Genomic DNA, 17,296 nt, shown 5'->3' on the forward strand with positions numbered 1-17,296 from the left:
TTAATGGTGGATTTTAGGATTTTGGATAAAAACATGGTTTTTAAAGTGTTTTTCAATTGATTTTGATGAGAATAGAATGTTTCTAAACTAAGTTTAAAATTTCGCTAAAGATTTCTTAAGTTTTAATGAATTTTCATGAAAATTTCCATAACATGTCAAAAAAATTTTGATACCATTATGCATCGTTTAAAGGTTGAAAATTAGTCGTATGTGAATAATTAGATTAATGAAATCAGTTTTAGGCAGAAATATTAAGTATAGACCGATATAATTAAGTTTCAAGTTTACTATGTCAAAGGTTTTGGATTCAAGAGAATCTAGCTTAGGCTTGTGCTTTTGCTTGATTTAAAAGAGTCTTTGACTATTTTTTGTTTATGCTTGTTGTGTGATTTACTTGTTGAAGCTTCGAAATTGTTAGGACTTTCTACGAGTTAAGGAAAAACTAGTTTGAGCTTTCGGCAACTAGGCGAAAGCATGAACGATGAGTATTTGGAACCACTGCTTGTAGACACAATTCATTACGTTAATAGGGAATTTAAAAGTAGCGTAAACCCTTACTCTAAATTCTAAGTGCAAGCTTTCTCATATTATTGATATAATATGTGACTGTGTGTTGTGAAATTGTGGATTAAAATGTGATACTGTGACATGTGGAATAAGCTTATGATGGTTGTTGTGAAAGAGTTAATTGTAGGCATGTTATACATGCCAAATGACAGTGATTATGTTCTAATGTGAATTTTGCAGTGAAAAAGCATAGAAAATAGTATGTAATATGTGTGTTTAATAACAAATATTTTGGCCTTGTGATCTTTGAGACCGTTGGATATAGTTGGCATGCCATAGGATTGTAAGTACTCACCTTTGTGTTCTGTTTTGGGGGCATTAAGGCCCGAGACAAATTTTGAGAGATAAGGGAATGTGAGCTAAGCTCCATTCACCGGGACATGTTTGGTGTGTTGAAACTGTTAGCTATATGCTACACACTTTTGGGATATGTTCGATCTACGATTCATTTGTGTGTTGGAGATCCGTGTATCCGATGAGTGATAATAGAGCCCATTTTTATGTTTCATAGCTCAAGTTCAAATTATCACAAAATGTGAATATGTGTAAGGTGATATATGCTTAAATGAGTATGTGATTACTATGCAAATGAATCAATGAATAATTCATGAATCAATTTTGAAATGTTGTAATTGTACTATGCGGTTACTTCGTTAATGCATGATTACCTGCTTGTGTGGTCGTTATTCTAATCATTCACTAAGCTTGTTAAGCTCACCCTCTCCTTTTTAAACCTTTGCAGACTGTTAGTGTTGCGGTGTGAGCAGTGCATAATATTTTCCAAGGGACTGATACAAGTAGTTAACATTTGAGTATGTGTAATTAGTTATTATTTTGAGATTGTGGGAATAAGGCAATATGGTAGAATTGTTGCATAAATATTGTCATGATGTTTTGGATGTTTTCACAGTTTATTTGTTCTTAGGATTTAAGAATTTGGACTTTGATATGTTGATTCTTACTCGAACATATTTTTTATGTTTAAAATTGTTATTAAATTTGTTTTGACGGTTATTTGATGTGATAAAAGATGCATGTTGAATGGAGTTAAGTTAGATTGGACAAATTTCTTTAAAATATTGTATTTTTGCTATCTAGAACAAAGGTATTGATATTCAAGTTTAAAAAATGATATCTCCGTGATTTTTGAAAGTGTAGGAAATAAGAATGATAATTTGGTATCGATATCATATCACGAGTATCGATACTCAGGGTAATAAAATTGATACTTTTTGTAACGTACTGATATTTTCTTGTGTTTTAATTTAAAGCGAGAAATAAAATGCTATTTTGGTACTGATTTTTCAAGAAGTATTGATACCATATAAGGAAATAATCGATATCACAGTTCCAGTATCGATACCTACGGGAATTGTATAGAAATTGTGCTTAGTGTTTCATATTATGTTGCAATTGTGTAATAAGCTCGATTAATGTTTGTATGGCTTAATTTAATGCTGCTTTGGGTATTCATGTGACAGCCCAAAATTGACCCTAGTCGGGAAGTGGTTTCGGGACCACTAAACCGAGTCATAAAAATAATTAACCGTCATAACTGATGCTCATTATATGTACATGTGCATGTGTGAAAATTTTTAAGCTTCGATTTAGTAAATGGCATGTGAATTTAGTCAATAGGACTTATGTGCGACATTTTTGAAATGTGATAGATCAAAACATAAGGACCTATTAGTGCATGTTGAAAAAGGGGGGACTTGCATGTCAATTTCCCCCCTCTATTAGTAGTGGCCGGCCATGACAAGCATGGTAGACCAAGTGTGATGGGCAAGACATGTCATAGACATGTTGTGTTGGTGCATCATGGGAGGAAGCAATAAAATAATGAGCATGGTAATTAAATAATGAAAGGGAGGAGTGATGAAAAAAAAAGAATGGTCTCATCCATGCCCCCCCCATTGCCGTGAGTTAAAGAAAAGAAAAGAAAAATTTTGTTCATCCTTTTTCATCTTCTTTTGGCCGAAAATTCTAAGGAAGGAGGAAGGAGTTCTTGCTTCATGTTGGGTTTGGAAGAGGATTAGGAGGAGGTTTGGCCATACTTGTATCTAGATTAAGGTATGTTTGAGGTTGTGCCATGAGATTCATGCATGTTTTTAGTTGCTAGCTTGAGTTCTAATTAGCCCATGGTTCAAATCCTTGCTATGTCATGGGGATGATATTCGGCCTAGGTGGATTTTGTGTTAATGCCATTGCATGCTAAATATGAAGCTTGTTAATGATGCATGTGATGGTGGATTGATGATTCTTGAATCTTCTTTTTAGCATTTTGAGTGAGCACATATGTGCATTGGTTGCTAGATGGAGAAGAATCGGCTAGCAAGTTGTGTGCTAAGGCCGAATATAAGTTTTGTATATTAATGAGTAATGCATGTGTTAAATTTATGGAAAGGGAGAGGATGCTTTACTAGTGTATATATGTGTGTATTAGCCAAGTTTTGAACTTGAAACAAAATGGTGTTTAGTCAATACAAGTGACCATACTTGTAGAATGTACTAAGTGTTGCAATCGGCCCCAACATAGACATGCATATTCGGCCATAGGAAGGAGATTGGTGTTGCATGTATTCGGTTAGAGGCAAGCATATTGATGCTTTTGTCTTGGCTTAGAAAATTCGGCCAATGGGGAAAAATTAGCTAAAATGTTGAGTTTGATTCATGATTCCGTACATATGTGACTTTAATGTCTAATGTATAAATATGGGCTAAGTGCCTTGTGTTCCTCTTTTCGATGCTCAAATGATTAAATCAATTTATTTGTTTAATTAAGCTCAAGAGCAAAGGGGAACTAAATCCGATAAAGGGAAGGAAAAAGTGGTCGAATAGCTATCGGAATCGTTCGACAACATCCGAGGTAAGTTCTTGAGTAATAGAGCTTAAATTATGATTTGATTAGGTCATGTATTAAGCAAATCAAAATCATGCTCTTTGTGTGTGGCTATTGAGCCGAAATTGCAAGAATGATAAGTGTCTTGTGTTTGAGTTTTGCTAACGAAAATGAAATACGAATGTGCCATGATTTATTGTTAAATGTGCATGGTTATTTGAATGATGTCCGGGCTAAGTCCCGAAGGCTTTGTGCTAAGTGACCATATCCGGACTAAGATCCGAAGGCATTTGTGCGAGATACTAATTCTGGGCTAAGCCCGAAGGCATTTGTGCGAGTTACTAAATCCGGGTTAAGTCCCGAAGGCATTTGTGCGAGTTACTATAACCGGGCTATGTCCCGAAGGCATTTGAACGAGTAGCTATATCCGGTTAAATTCCGAAGGTACGTGATTTGGGAATGAATGATCTTGCTGTAAAAATTTCAGTTAATACGCTTGAAACATCCCAACATTGAGGTATGTTTCGTATGTGCTTTGAATTAGTTGAGCCCTTACAAATAAGTATTCGCTCAGTTGATAAATGAGCTACCGGCTTTTGGCTAAGTTGATCTTTGTGTATGAATAAAAGGGTTGGTAATGTGAAGTAAGTATGATATTGAAAATTTGTGCATATGAAATTATCCGTTTAGCTACATGAATGCTATACTTTTGTTGTGCTGGAATCCCTTGCTCAAAACTTACTAAGCATAAATTGCTTACTCCGTCTCCTTGATTCTCTGTTTTATAGATTTTGGTTCTCCAGCTATCGGACTCGGGATTTTGAAGTCGAAGTCGCCCACACTATCAAAGCCCCCCCTTTTTGGTACAATTTTGGTTGAACTTCGAAATGGGATGTATAGGACTACCCTTTTGTTGTGGGTCATGGACCCTTTGGACTTGTATAATTTTGGATAGCCATGCGAAAATGGCTTATATATGTTTGAGTATAATGTTATAATCATTTGGTATGGATATGGTTATTGAGAGGTTTGGATATGCTTAACAAGGATTGGCCATGGGAATGGTTAATCACTATCATAATTTGTGCTATTTATGCTAAAAGGGCTAGTTGAATCATGGAAACTATGAAATAGGTAAGGTCTACCTTAAAGGCAGATGCTGACAGCAGCAGTGATGTAGATTTGGAAAATCGCTAAAAATAGTAGGAATGGAATTAAATAGTGAATAAATTATGTAAACAAACCTTGATGAATCTATTTTCATAGGAAAGTAACGAAACGATCATATGGACAGTATGTTAAGAGATATTCAGGTTCTCGTGAGACAGGGCTAGAACGGTTTCTGGATTCCCTGTTTCGACTTTGGAAATTCATTATAAATTAACCAGAGATAATTAGGAGTCATGCCATATATGTACAGATTCCTCTCTGAGTCTAGTTTCTATAGAAACAAACGACATCAGTATTGAAGCCCTGTACAGGAAGATATCCAAGTTGTAATGCGCAAAGGTCAGTGTAGTCGATCCCTGTAACATGGGAGACTTTGACTAATAAACTGTACTAATTGGCCCAACCAAAAATCCTAGAAAAAAATATGGAGATGGACATATGAGTCTAGTTTCAGGGAAATTTTACGGAACTGGATTTCGAGTTTCCGAACTCAAGATATGATTTTTAAAGTGACTAGTACACAGATTGGCAGCTTGTCTGGGAAATTTTTTTTAAGTGGTTTGAAGTTTGTTAACACCTCGTGTTCGACTCCGGCGACGGTCTCGGGTTCGGGGTGTTACAATTCATGACTTAGGAACTCTATATATATGTTTGAGATTTATAATGTGACATTAATCGCATGTTTGATGAGATGTTTGACTATGATTGTTGATGAGACGGTGGTGTGGCATCCTAATATTCGGGCTCAGCGTCTGGGCCAGGTATAGGGTGTTACACCAAACACCTTTGTTACAAGACATAAGAAAACCCAAGATGAAAACAACTCAAATTCCATTAGGTTCCAAAATGAGGCATGTAGCAATTCACATATGGCGAATACCAAATGACAGATTTTTCAACTCTATTTAACATAGGCAATCTCAAACCAACGAATACTTATATCTTTCATATATACAAATAAACCCATATTCTAAACTGGTAGGTTACTATGGCGGATACCTTCTTAACAATACAAATACATATTTTCTTCTAGGAATTTTCCTTAAAATACATTTGACTACATCACAGAACTAATCAAATCAAATTAACTGCTAATATATCATATCCTTATCATAGAATTATTTATAAAATAGCTCTCAGGCTTACCCAGAACTTATCACAAAGGATAATAACCAGATTCTGCCACATAGACATCAATGAACATGCCAGTGATACAATACAGAATTTACATCAAAGGCCATACAAAATATGCCACATAGACCATACAGAATACGCGACAAAGGCTTAGCAAATCACCCCACACAAGAAACATACAAAATCACGTGTTTACTGTCCCGGCAGACTTTCACAGAAGGTGTCATGGATTTCTTCCTCATAGACTTATATGTATTTTCATGTCATGATTTGCCAATCTGGTTTACATATTACCAAAGGCATCTCCATGAATATTCATAGTATCATATCATACAATGGGTCTCAACCACATGGACTTACACATTCTCATGTCGTGATTTTCCAATCCAGCATTTATCTTACTGGAGGCATCACCATAAGTGTTTTCATATGACATAATGCCATAGGTCTTAACGACATGGTCATGCACTTATTTCATATCATGATCTGAAACCTGATCGATTCATACACTTCCCATATCAAACTTCACCTACATACTTACCACTCAACTTCCTATTTAAACAGTACTTTCAACATACCATCATCGCAAATGTAGCAATACTATGCTTTACACACTTACAAAATATAAGGTGTTAACATTATGTATATTTCTTTACTAGAATAATTCACATGGAGTCAAAATAAAGACTCATCTTATACTCACCAAGACTATAGCTTGGAGTTCCACAACTCGAACATCCTTCTCGAATCAGTAGCATCAACTGCTTACAGAACATAAAACCACCATTAAAACCTATTTATAGACAAACGACTAACAATTCGATTACAGACAACCCTTATTTAGAGTCCCTTTTTCACAACTCACTACTCATATATTTTCTAATACCCTTATTCTCACAAAAACTTAACATGTAGAGTTATTAGACTTACCAAAAAGTAGATCTGCCAAATCAATTCAAACACCTTAGCTTCCAGCTTAAAATAAAAAGAAAGAGAAACCAGAAAATAAAACTGTAAGAAGAAGAACCATTCCCCATCTGCCTTTCTCACCATACATATATATATGTCCAGTTCCCTTAGTGGAACTTGACAAGTGTCAATTGTTTCCTGAGTTTGACCTAATAAATGGCTTATATAGTCTAATAGAAATATAAACGAATATTCTGTACAAATAGTATTTGACCAATCAATTTAGTTGGAACCAACACATTACAAAACCAAACTAGCATAATGCTTAGACAAACTAGGCATACTATACATTTGGCAATATCCCTTACCAGACTTACTCTTCACTTATAATATACTCTCTTAAATAGCATAATAACTTGTCATAGAATTCGATTACTTATGCAGTAGGTACCCTACGCTAAATCATATTCACCAAAAGATTATAAATGGGCGGATTACACTATGCCAAACAGATAATTTCACACTTACACGCCTTCAAATTGAGTCCACCAAATCTGGGGTGTGACAACTCTCTCCCCTTAGAAAAGTTTTGTCCTCAAAATTTTCTAATTTGAGAATTTCCACTACAAAAGATATGTAAATAGCTATCTACGACAGGTGTATAGCACCAATAAGTGGAATACCCCACATATTCATAATGGTTTTTCTTTAGAAACATACACCTTAGGATAGATGTGAAACAAAGTTTTGGCTGGATACTTGGGTTAGCAAGTTGGTATGTTATGGAATTGTTGTACTGCCTTTGAAACAACTTTTAAGAAAGCTATTGTGTATGCCATGACTACGCTGGACAGGGAGTGGAATTGGAGTTACTTTTAGGGTGATTTACCACAATATATTCTGGTTCACATTGCAGGCATACGACCGCTTAAAAAAGAAGTGAGTGCAAACAAATGTGATTGGCAATGGAATGACAATGGACGATGTACAGTAGCAAGTGGCTACATGATGTTGGTGCAAGATGACTGGCACCCGTGTGATTCTAAATGGGATTTAGCTTGGAAGTATAAAAGACTGTAGCAAATTCAACAATTCCTTTGGCTGCTATTACACAATTGGTTGCTCACTAACTCCGAAAAGTATCGGAAAGGTATGTCAGCAAATAGTTCTTGTAGCATTTATGGGTGCACAATGGAGACACTGTTACATGTGATTAAGGACTGTTTGTTGCCAGATCAGTTTGGCAGTAGGTAGTGTCTCAACAAAGGTGTGACTGGCACCCACACGATTGTAAATGGGATTTAGCTTGGAAGTATAAGGGATCATAGGGAACTCGACAATTCTTTTAGCTACTATTACACTACCGGTTGCTCACTAACACTGAAAGGTGTCGAAGAGTTATGTTAACAGATAGTTCTTGTAGCATTTGCGAGTGCAGAATAGAGTTTGTTGGGTCACCAGAACGTCCCGTGGCGCAATGGAAAAATTATTTTGGCGTTCCAAACCAGTAATCCATGCATAAGGAACGAATTAAGAAGGAATGGTTTTAAAATATACCTTTCGAAATCTGAAAAATATGAAGGAACCACTGTCGATTTAATCCCCTTCGCACGCTGCCAATCCGAAGCAGCAACAAAATTATCTCAGGCTCTACATAGTCTACCTAGTTGCAAACAAGCGAACAAAGACTCTTTCTGAACGCTTTAGAAATTTTTTTTCCAGAAAAAAATGCCCTAACTAGACTTAGTTTTCTTTTCCTTTTCGTGGTTAATATTGGTAACACTCTCTCACCTTAGGGTTTTTATGATTCCTTGTCATTTTAATATCCATATTAAAACCGGAATAACACCTTTTTGGTGGCAGAAAATATATGGAAAATATCATAATGTAATATCCTTTCCAAAAAGATATTAATTTCCATATATTTTATGTTTGACCTAAATTGTTATAACACTTTATTTTAATAATTTCGGTAAACAATACATAATTAACATTTTATATGAATCAAATTCATACATTTATTTGAACTATGTTCTCTATTCTTGTACAACGAATTTGTACATATACTGTGTTTGTTATTTAACTGTCAAATTAAATTACTTCAATAATTAATATAATTCTCGCGATAGTTAAATTGAATACCTACTATGTTTAGATTCTGTTCGTTTCAACCATAGGGTGTGACCTTATAGGTCTTATAACATTGGTAGTAGTACTAGAACACTTCTAACATTACAAGCATTGAATGACATCTAGCAATGCATCATCGCTACCCAAGTTACAAGAAACCTTGGTTCAACATAACCTTTCTATAATAAATTTTCATATATTATATTTTTTTGTCCTTTATATCTCGATTGGACACAAGTCATGGAATAGTCACATATGCAAAGTCCAATCTCATGTTTCTTGATACCCGAAGTAGACTAGTAGACTACAATAAACAAATAAGTGTCATATCTCATATTAACTTTTTTGAGCATGGCCATGCATTTCTAGTCTCATTTCATCAAGTGGTCTAAAAGATTGCTCTCATTATGTAGGAGCGACAAATCCTATCTTGATCAAACATATCCCACTACATAGATTGTGGCATACCCAACATCAGTCTTTATAGTACAACCTGTTACAGTAGACGTTTGACTGTATCAAAATGTACGACTCACTATGTTAGGACAATGATGATCTTAAGTCTGAGAATCGTATACTTAGTTATTACTATGAGTAATGTTATGGCTATTATATAATAATCCAAGAAACATACTTATAACAGGTCAATCCAATATGACATTCTCTAACATATACTTATGTATTGATTTTGACATCCCTATGTCAATGACAACACATTGTCATCAATCAACTACATATTAGTCTTAATGCATTATTGTTGTCCAAGCCCATAATAATACTTGACTAATGACCTTTTAAGAATAATCATATTATTCACGGGACATTATTATAAATCAATTTATTTTACACACACAGAAAGTGAAACTGAAATAACAATGACAATGTCTTTTATTAATAAACAAGGTATAATGAATATGTGATTACAATCATCTCATGATTGGTTTTTGGGTATACTCTAACAGAGACACCCTTACATGTGGTTAGGGACTGCTATGTGGCTAGATTAGTTTCGCAACAAGTAGTGCCTCAACAAAGGTATGTGGCATTTCTTATTGGGTTATTAAGAGTCTCAATTGATTGTGATTTTGATTATGGCTAATGGGATTGTTGTTAAAGGTACAAGATGAGATATTTTGTTTGGAGTTTTACTATGGCATATTTGAAAGTGTTGAAACAACTTCAACTTTCTAGGTGAGAGATGTAATGTTGTTGAGGTGGTGAATTCGCTTGGCTTACTTGAAACCAATTAAGGTTACTTCTCGGAGGAGTAAAAGTGTAAAAAATGATGGATGTTACAGAAGGTGTTGGACATTACCACCACAAGTCTGGTACAAGCTTAATGCGGATGGAGCAGTGAAACAATTGTCAAGTAACGCTTTAGTGGGAGAACTGATATGGGATTGGAAAGGGGACTCGTAGCAAGTTTCAATATGCACATTGATTGTTGTTCAATGCTAGTATCGAAACTCTAGAAAATTTTTGATGGACATAAAAGAGCAAAATAACCTGTCTGATTGGAGATGATTAGAGGACAAAAAAGAGAGGATGAGTTGAGTTTGATTAGGGACATTCAAAATATGTTAGCTCAACAGTAGGAGGTCAAGTTACAATTCATCCCTTGAACATGTAACGAAGTTGATGATATCATGGCCAATGTATCCAAGGATTTTGCTATTGATCTGCTAGTTTTTTATAACCCGCCTAGTGTAGTGGCATTAGCTATCCGTAAAGACACAATTACAGCAATGGAGCACAATACAAAACGACCTGGTTAGTAATAATTCCTTTTAAATTACCAAAAAAAAAATTCTCAATTATATGTCATGTTATTCCTTAGTTCAATTTTTTTCATAATAATTTATTTGGCCTTTCACTTCATAAAAAGTCATTTTAACCTTTCATTTAATTTTTCGCCTTTTTTATTCTTTAAACTTGTATTGTTTATCAAATCACCCCAAAATAGATGGAGAAATTAACCTCTGTTAACTTTGCTCATATGGCATACATATGAATTGTTACATGGATGTCATATTAGAAACTAATTAATTTTTTAAATTTTAAAAATTCAAAAATATTATAAAGATTATAAAAATTATTTAAATCATTTAAAAAGTATAAAGATTATAAAAATATATATTATTTTTTAAAAAATTTAATTAATTACTAATGTGGCATACAAAAGTGGATTGTCATATTAGCAAAATTAACAAACTTTTAATTTTTTTTCATTTATTTTGGGGTGATCTGCAAATAACACATGTTCAAGGGTAAGAAACAAAAATTAAATGAATGGCTAAAACATGCAAATAATAATAATAATAATAATAATAATAAATGAAAAGCTAAAATAACTTCTTTTATAAAGTTGAAAGGCTAAATAAAATTTTTTTATTATGTTTTAATAAATTTTACATGTTTGAAATTGTCGGATCTAATTAACACTATTAGATTAATTTCCAATTTTGTGTTAGTTTATTTTTCATTAGTTTATTTTTCATATCTTGCTTTAACTATTATATTGTGTTCATATATATATATTTCATTTCCTATTTTAATTGTATTTTGAAGTTGTCCTCATGCTATATATTATATAAATTTTGATAGATCTATAAATTTTTTAGAGAGTAAAAGAGCAGAAGTTTGACTCACATGAATTAACTCTAATGAGACAATAAAAACAAGATATGTTTTTCTTTATAGAGTTATTTTTCGGGAATAAATTGATATCACTTTTAACTCATTTATAGAACCCAATCGAGCAATCTATAATTAGCATAGATGTTAAACACAAATTCGTAATAGCTAAAATCTTATTGAACCAAGAACTGAACATACAATTGGTTCAACCACTGTCTGGTTATTAACAAAGTCCTCAACTCTTACATATATGGAAAAAAGAAACACTGAAGAATATGAACAAGAAATGGAATCTAATGTAGTGGATTTTGTGTCGAATAAACAAAACCTGGGAGCTGCTGTTGATGGGATCAAGCAAGTAGAAGGAAAACCAGGGAAGTCCCCTCAACTGGACCATAAGGAGCTAAGCCTGGATGCTAGTTTCGCACTCTTGTAGTCATCTCTAAGCTGAATAAACCTGAATAATACGAACAAAATTAGAATTATACTTGGGTTTGGAGTGTGAACTTTTTTGATCAAATAGAATTAACTCGGGTTTGGATGAGTAAGGAGGTTAGATGAGTTCCTCTAGGTTCAGGTCAGGTTCGATAAGATATATCATAGGCTTTGCACTGCACAAAAATTACATACCAGATAGTATAAAGTGCTAAGAACGAGATTGAGATGATAGAACACTACCTTTGTGCGTCTTTCCGGATGCTCGGGGTACCCTCAAACAAAGAGGAGAGACTTTCAGGAGCAACAATGAATACATTGGCCAAGCTGAAGACCAACAGTTCATCAGCACATTAGATGCTTAAATGACAACAAATAGTTCCAGTGAATCATGAATTTAAAAACTTACATGCCAAGGAGTTCAAATTTCTCATCAACAGTAGGGGCATTAAAACTGCGCACAAATTCTCCGTACTCTGTTATGTCACGTTTCAGTCGTAGTCCTCCACTGCAAAACAGTACAAAAAAAGATCAAAATGACACATGCAAACAAAGACGTACTACTACATCTACAAAATTTTCTTTGCTACAGATTCAAAAACCTATATTAGAATAGTCACAAAAATCGGCATCACTGTTGCTATTTCACCGTTTGAAAATAATAGGCAATTGAAAATTGGATCAGGCAAAATACCTCGGATTAAATGTGAACTTCTGCCAATGGTTAACTAGTCCTTTGTACAAGTAATTTCCCTAAAATGAATATGATCAGAAATTTACTTTCAAAATGTGGTACAAGAACTTACTAAAACAGTATAAATAGGAAAAAATTATAATAGAAAAAAAGTAATACTACATAATCCCAATATAATTAGAGTTGGAAAGAACATAAAAAGATAATTACATCAGACACGTCAGTCCTCCAATCATTCATATTCACCAACATCCTCTCTCCCAAGTTCTAATAGTTTCATCTCATTATTTATTTCCTTCAACTATATTACGGTCTCTTAATCTACCTTTCACCCTATACAAACATCAATTTGCTCCATCCTTCTAACAGGTGCATCTTTTAACTTGCGCCTTACATGGCCAAAATCACCATAAATGTTCTCTTACCTTTTACAAAAATTATTCCAACTTGAAGATACACCCAAGTCTTACCTAGGCCTAGAAATTTTGAACAGAACAAAAGCACAATAGAACACAAACATGGAACAAATATATAAACATGTCAAAATTTATATAAGCATATAACACCTTAAATATGATTATGACAAGGACAAAAACATGAACGTATAAAATGCCACCACACATCCATCTTAACATTCACATCTGGGCTGCGCTTCTCTTTTGTGTACACTGCTTTTTTTAGCCCAGCACTCCACACCATATGGCACTGTGGGTTGAATAGTTCTGCTAAAGAATTTCCTACAAAAGTATTTTGTGATCACATAAAACTCCTATCACATTTCTCCCCTTAAACTACCAGGCCTTGATCCTATGATTGATGTTTCCATGAATCTCTCATCCTTTTGAATTATTGTTTCAAATTACATAAAGCATTCTACTACTAGTATCAATTGATAACCAAGATTGATCATATCTTGATCATCTTTCACTAAACTTGCACTCCATGTGATGCCTTTGATCTGCTTAACCTATATCCCTGAGTTTCTAGTGTTTGCCTCAGCAACTCTAATTTGGTATTAACCCCCCCCCCCTTTTCTTTAGAGCCTCATCAACAAATACAGTATCATTTGCGATTGGCTTACACCAAGACTTTTCATCTTGAATGCCATTTGTTAACTCACCCGTTACTATGGCAAAGAAAAAAAACTGCATCAATCGAATGCAGCTACTCTGTATTTGGAAACTCATTTGCCATTCCACCATGACTTCTTACATACGTAACTACTCTCGTAAATATATATCATATTATAGTAAAATCTTTGAGAGGAACAGACACCTTGTTCAACACTAAAAAAAAGAACATCTCTATGCATCAATCGTACGCTTTTTCTAAATCAATAAAAAATCATGCATATATCTCACCCCAACACTCTAAACTTCTTGCGAGACATGAATAACTTCATGCTGGATCGCTCTAAAATAGAAACCAAACTGATTCTTCACAATCTTAGTGGTATCTTGGTCTGGCATCAATGTGCCATGGTGTTAGATTTCAGAATATTTGAGTATATCAAATATGATTCTAAAAATATTCTATCCCTAACTTTAAGGCTGTACAGTATCCCTACAATTATTCTGTTTCCTAGCGTAAAGTTACCTCAGTTAGGCTAACTATGTGTATAAATATGTATGTAATCTCTTGTGAAAAATATAATAGAAAATATCCTGTTTTTCACATGGTATCAGAGCCTGTTATTTAGCCCGATTTCTGGGATTTTTTAGCCGGTTTTTTTAGCCTGTTTTTTTTTCTGACTCCCAACCAGTTCTCAAGTCTATAGAACTTGTTCAGACACAACATGACTGAAACTGTCAAGACCAGTAACACTAGGGAGGGCTCAGAAATTTCTGTAAACAACTCAAATCCAATGAGTGAGTTTCAGAATATCCAAGTAGCCTACAGGCTAAATGGAAAAAATTATCTGAAATGGTCCCAACTGGTTCGTACCTTCTTGAAAGGAAGAGGAAAGCTGAGTCACTTACTCAGAACTGGACCTAAAGAAGGGGACCCTAAGTTTGATGCTCGGGATGAACAAGACTCTATCGTAATGTCTTGGTTATGGAACTCTATGATGCCAGAAATCAGTGATACATGCATGTTTCTTAGCACATCCAAAGAAATATGGGAAGCTGTGAAGCAGACTTATTCTAAAGATTGAGATGCTGCTCAAATCTATGAAATCAAGACTAAGATTTCATCCACCAAGCAAGGAAGTCGATCAATCACGGAGTATTCCAACCTGTTGCAAAGTTTGTGGCAAGAGATAGATCATTACCAGTGCATTCAGATGAAGTGCAGTGAAGATGCAGCACTCCTGAAAAGGTTTGTTGAAAAGGATCGAATTTATGATTTTCTTGCTTGACTGAATGTTGAGTTTGATGCAGTAAGAGTTTAAATACTTGGAAAAGAGGAACTACCATCACTAAATGAAAAAATTGCAATTGTTCGTGCTGAGGAAGGAAGAAGAGGAGTTATGGTGGAGAACAATCAAATGGATAGTTCAACCTTGGTTACTAATGCTGTAAATGAGAGGAGATTTGTCCTGGAGCAGCCAACTAGTAAAGATAATAGACAGATAGAACGTACAAAGTCTTTTAACAAGGATTCCGTATGGTGCACCTACTGCAAAAAGGCTCGTCACACTAAAGACAGATGCTGGAAACTCCATGGGAAGCCACAGACAACAAACAAAAAATTTTCAGAAAAAGATGGACAATCAAAGGGACAAGGACGAGCAAATACAACTAGACAGCTAGATAAAAAAAAACAATTCTCAGGAATTACCTATTGAAGTCAATAAATAAGAAATTGAGAAGTTAAAAAATTTGTTAGGATCATTGGAAAAAACTTCTTCAACAGGTACTTGTAGTTTGGCCTTTTCAGGTATATCCTCTCCTCAAAGTTCTAAAGTCTCAAATACAGATACCAAAAGTTCTTGGGTCATTGACTCAGGAGCTACAGACCACATGACCCACTCCTCACAAAAATTTGTTTCATATACACCTTGTTCTAGTAGTAGAAAAATAACAGTAGCTGATGGTTCTGTGATCACAGTGGCCGGTCAAGGTGATATTGTTATAAACAAAAACCTTACTCTTAAAAATGTCCTTCATGTTCCAAAATTATTTACCAATCTTTTATCCATTTAAAAAATTACCAAAGACTCTAACTGTAAAATGGTTTTCTATCACAATTGGTGTCTTTTTCAAGAACAGAATACGAGGAGGATGATTGGACATGCTAAGGAAATAAATGGCCTATACTATCTTGAAGAATCTAGTGAAGAAGTTAGTGTTCTGAATTCCTCACCTTTATCTCTCATATCCGAGTCTATTAAAACCAATAAAGACCAAATTTGGCTCTATCACCTTCGCCTTGGTCACCCATCGTTTAGAGTCCTTAAAATTATGTTTCCTTCACTATTCAAAGGATTAACTGTTGAAAAATTTCATTGTGATATCTGTGAACTTGCAAAACATAAACGTACCTCTTTTCCAGTAAGCAATAAAAGAACATCCACTCCTTTTACTCTTGTTCATAGTGATGTTTGGAGCTCGGTGGTTTGTATCCTTTATTGATGATTGTACTCGTGTGTCTTGGATTTTTCTTTTAAAACAAAAATCTGATGTTAGGTCTGTCTTTCCAATTTTTTCAACATGATCAAAGCACAATTTGGGGCCGAAATAAAAAGGTTTAGGTCAGACAATGCCAAGGATTCTTTCAATCAATTCCTCTCAACATATTTTCAAGAAAGAGGCATTATACATGAGTCATCTTGTGTTAGTACACCCCAACAAAATGGTGTAGCCGAAAGAAAGAATGGTCACATTTTAGCCATTACAAGAGCCCTATTGTTCCAAAAAAATGTCCTTAAACAATACTGGGAGGAGGCTATTCTAACTGCTACTCATTTGTTAAATAGATTGCCTACAAAGGTCCTTGAATCTCAAAGTCCTATGCAAGTTCTAGCCAAATTTTTTCCTGATTTCAATACCTCCAGTAATCTTACTCCCAAAGTATTTGGCTGTGTCGCCTTTGTCCATGTTCATTCTTAAAATAGAGGGAAATTTGATCCACGGGATGTCAAGTGTGTCTTTCTTGGATATTCTTCCACTCAAAAGGGGTACAAGTGCTATCATCTAGCCACAAAAATTTTTTTTGTAACAGCTGATGTTACTTTTGCTGAACAAGAAAATTTCTTCACTCGTCCTTATCTTCAGGGGGAGATCTTATTCACAGAAGATAAGGATAAATAATTCTTTCTTCTTGACATTCCAGCTCCTATCCAGCAACCAAACATTCTCATTCCAGCTCTAAACACTCCCATTCCAGCTCTTGTCCAGCAATCAAACACTCTCACTCAGACCTTACTTGCTACCCAACCTGCCCAACTTGAAATAATAACCCCTATACAACTTGAAACTAAGCCTAGTACACCCAAATCACCAAGAGGAATTCAGGACACTACTCGCCTGTTACTGGTTTACTCAAGGAAGAAGGCAGCAGTGCAAGTTCAATCATCTTCTTCTCCTATACAACCTGAGGTAATTGCTGAACCTACTTTGAATTCTAATACTACAGATTTAAATAATTTTCCCATTGCTATTAGAAAGGGGACTAGAGCTTGTACAAAACATCCCTTGCACCTATTCATGTCTTACAAAAACTTGTCCCATAACCACAAAGCCTTTCTTACTAGCCTAAATTCTATTTCCATTCCTAAAACTGTATTCGAAGCATTAGAAGATGAGAATTGGAGAAATGCCATGAAGGTTGAAATG

The 17,296-nt window shown here is 34.6% G+C and overlaps 1 protein-coding gene across 3 annotated transcripts in view; it reads right to left on the minus strand.

Annotated features, from left to right (window-relative positions):
• Positions 1–11,533: 11,533 nt before the first annotated feature.
• LOC107942653 (exocyst complex component SEC10b) overlaps positions 11,534–17,296 on the minus strand; it is a 36,504-nt gene continuing 30,741 nt past the window's right edge. For 2 of the 3 annotated variants that reach the window (XM_016876356.2, XM_016876357.2), the window contains 4 exons: positions 12,519–12,577; positions 12,234–12,332; positions 12,068–12,151; positions 11,534–11,846 (listed from right to left, as the gene is read on the minus strand). In XM_016876356.2, coding sequence (XP_016731845.1) covers positions 11,774–11,846; positions 12,068–12,151; positions 12,234–12,332; positions 12,519–12,577 — 315 coding nt within the window. In that variant the 3' untranslated portion in view covers positions 11,534–11,773. Of the gene's footprint in view, positions 11,847–12,067; positions 12,152–12,233; positions 12,333–12,518; positions 12,578–17,296 lie in introns of those variants that run through there. The other variant, XR_005901054.1, reaches the window with a different exon arrangement.

Source organism: Gossypium hirsutum, chromosome A09 (assembly GCF_007990345.1).
Source record: "Gossypium hirsutum isolate 1008001.06 chromosome A09, Gossypium_hirsutum_v2.1, whole genome shotgun sequence".
NCBI classification, from domain to species: domain Eukaryota; kingdom Viridiplantae; phylum Streptophyta; class Magnoliopsida; order Malvales; family Malvaceae; genus Gossypium; species Gossypium hirsutum.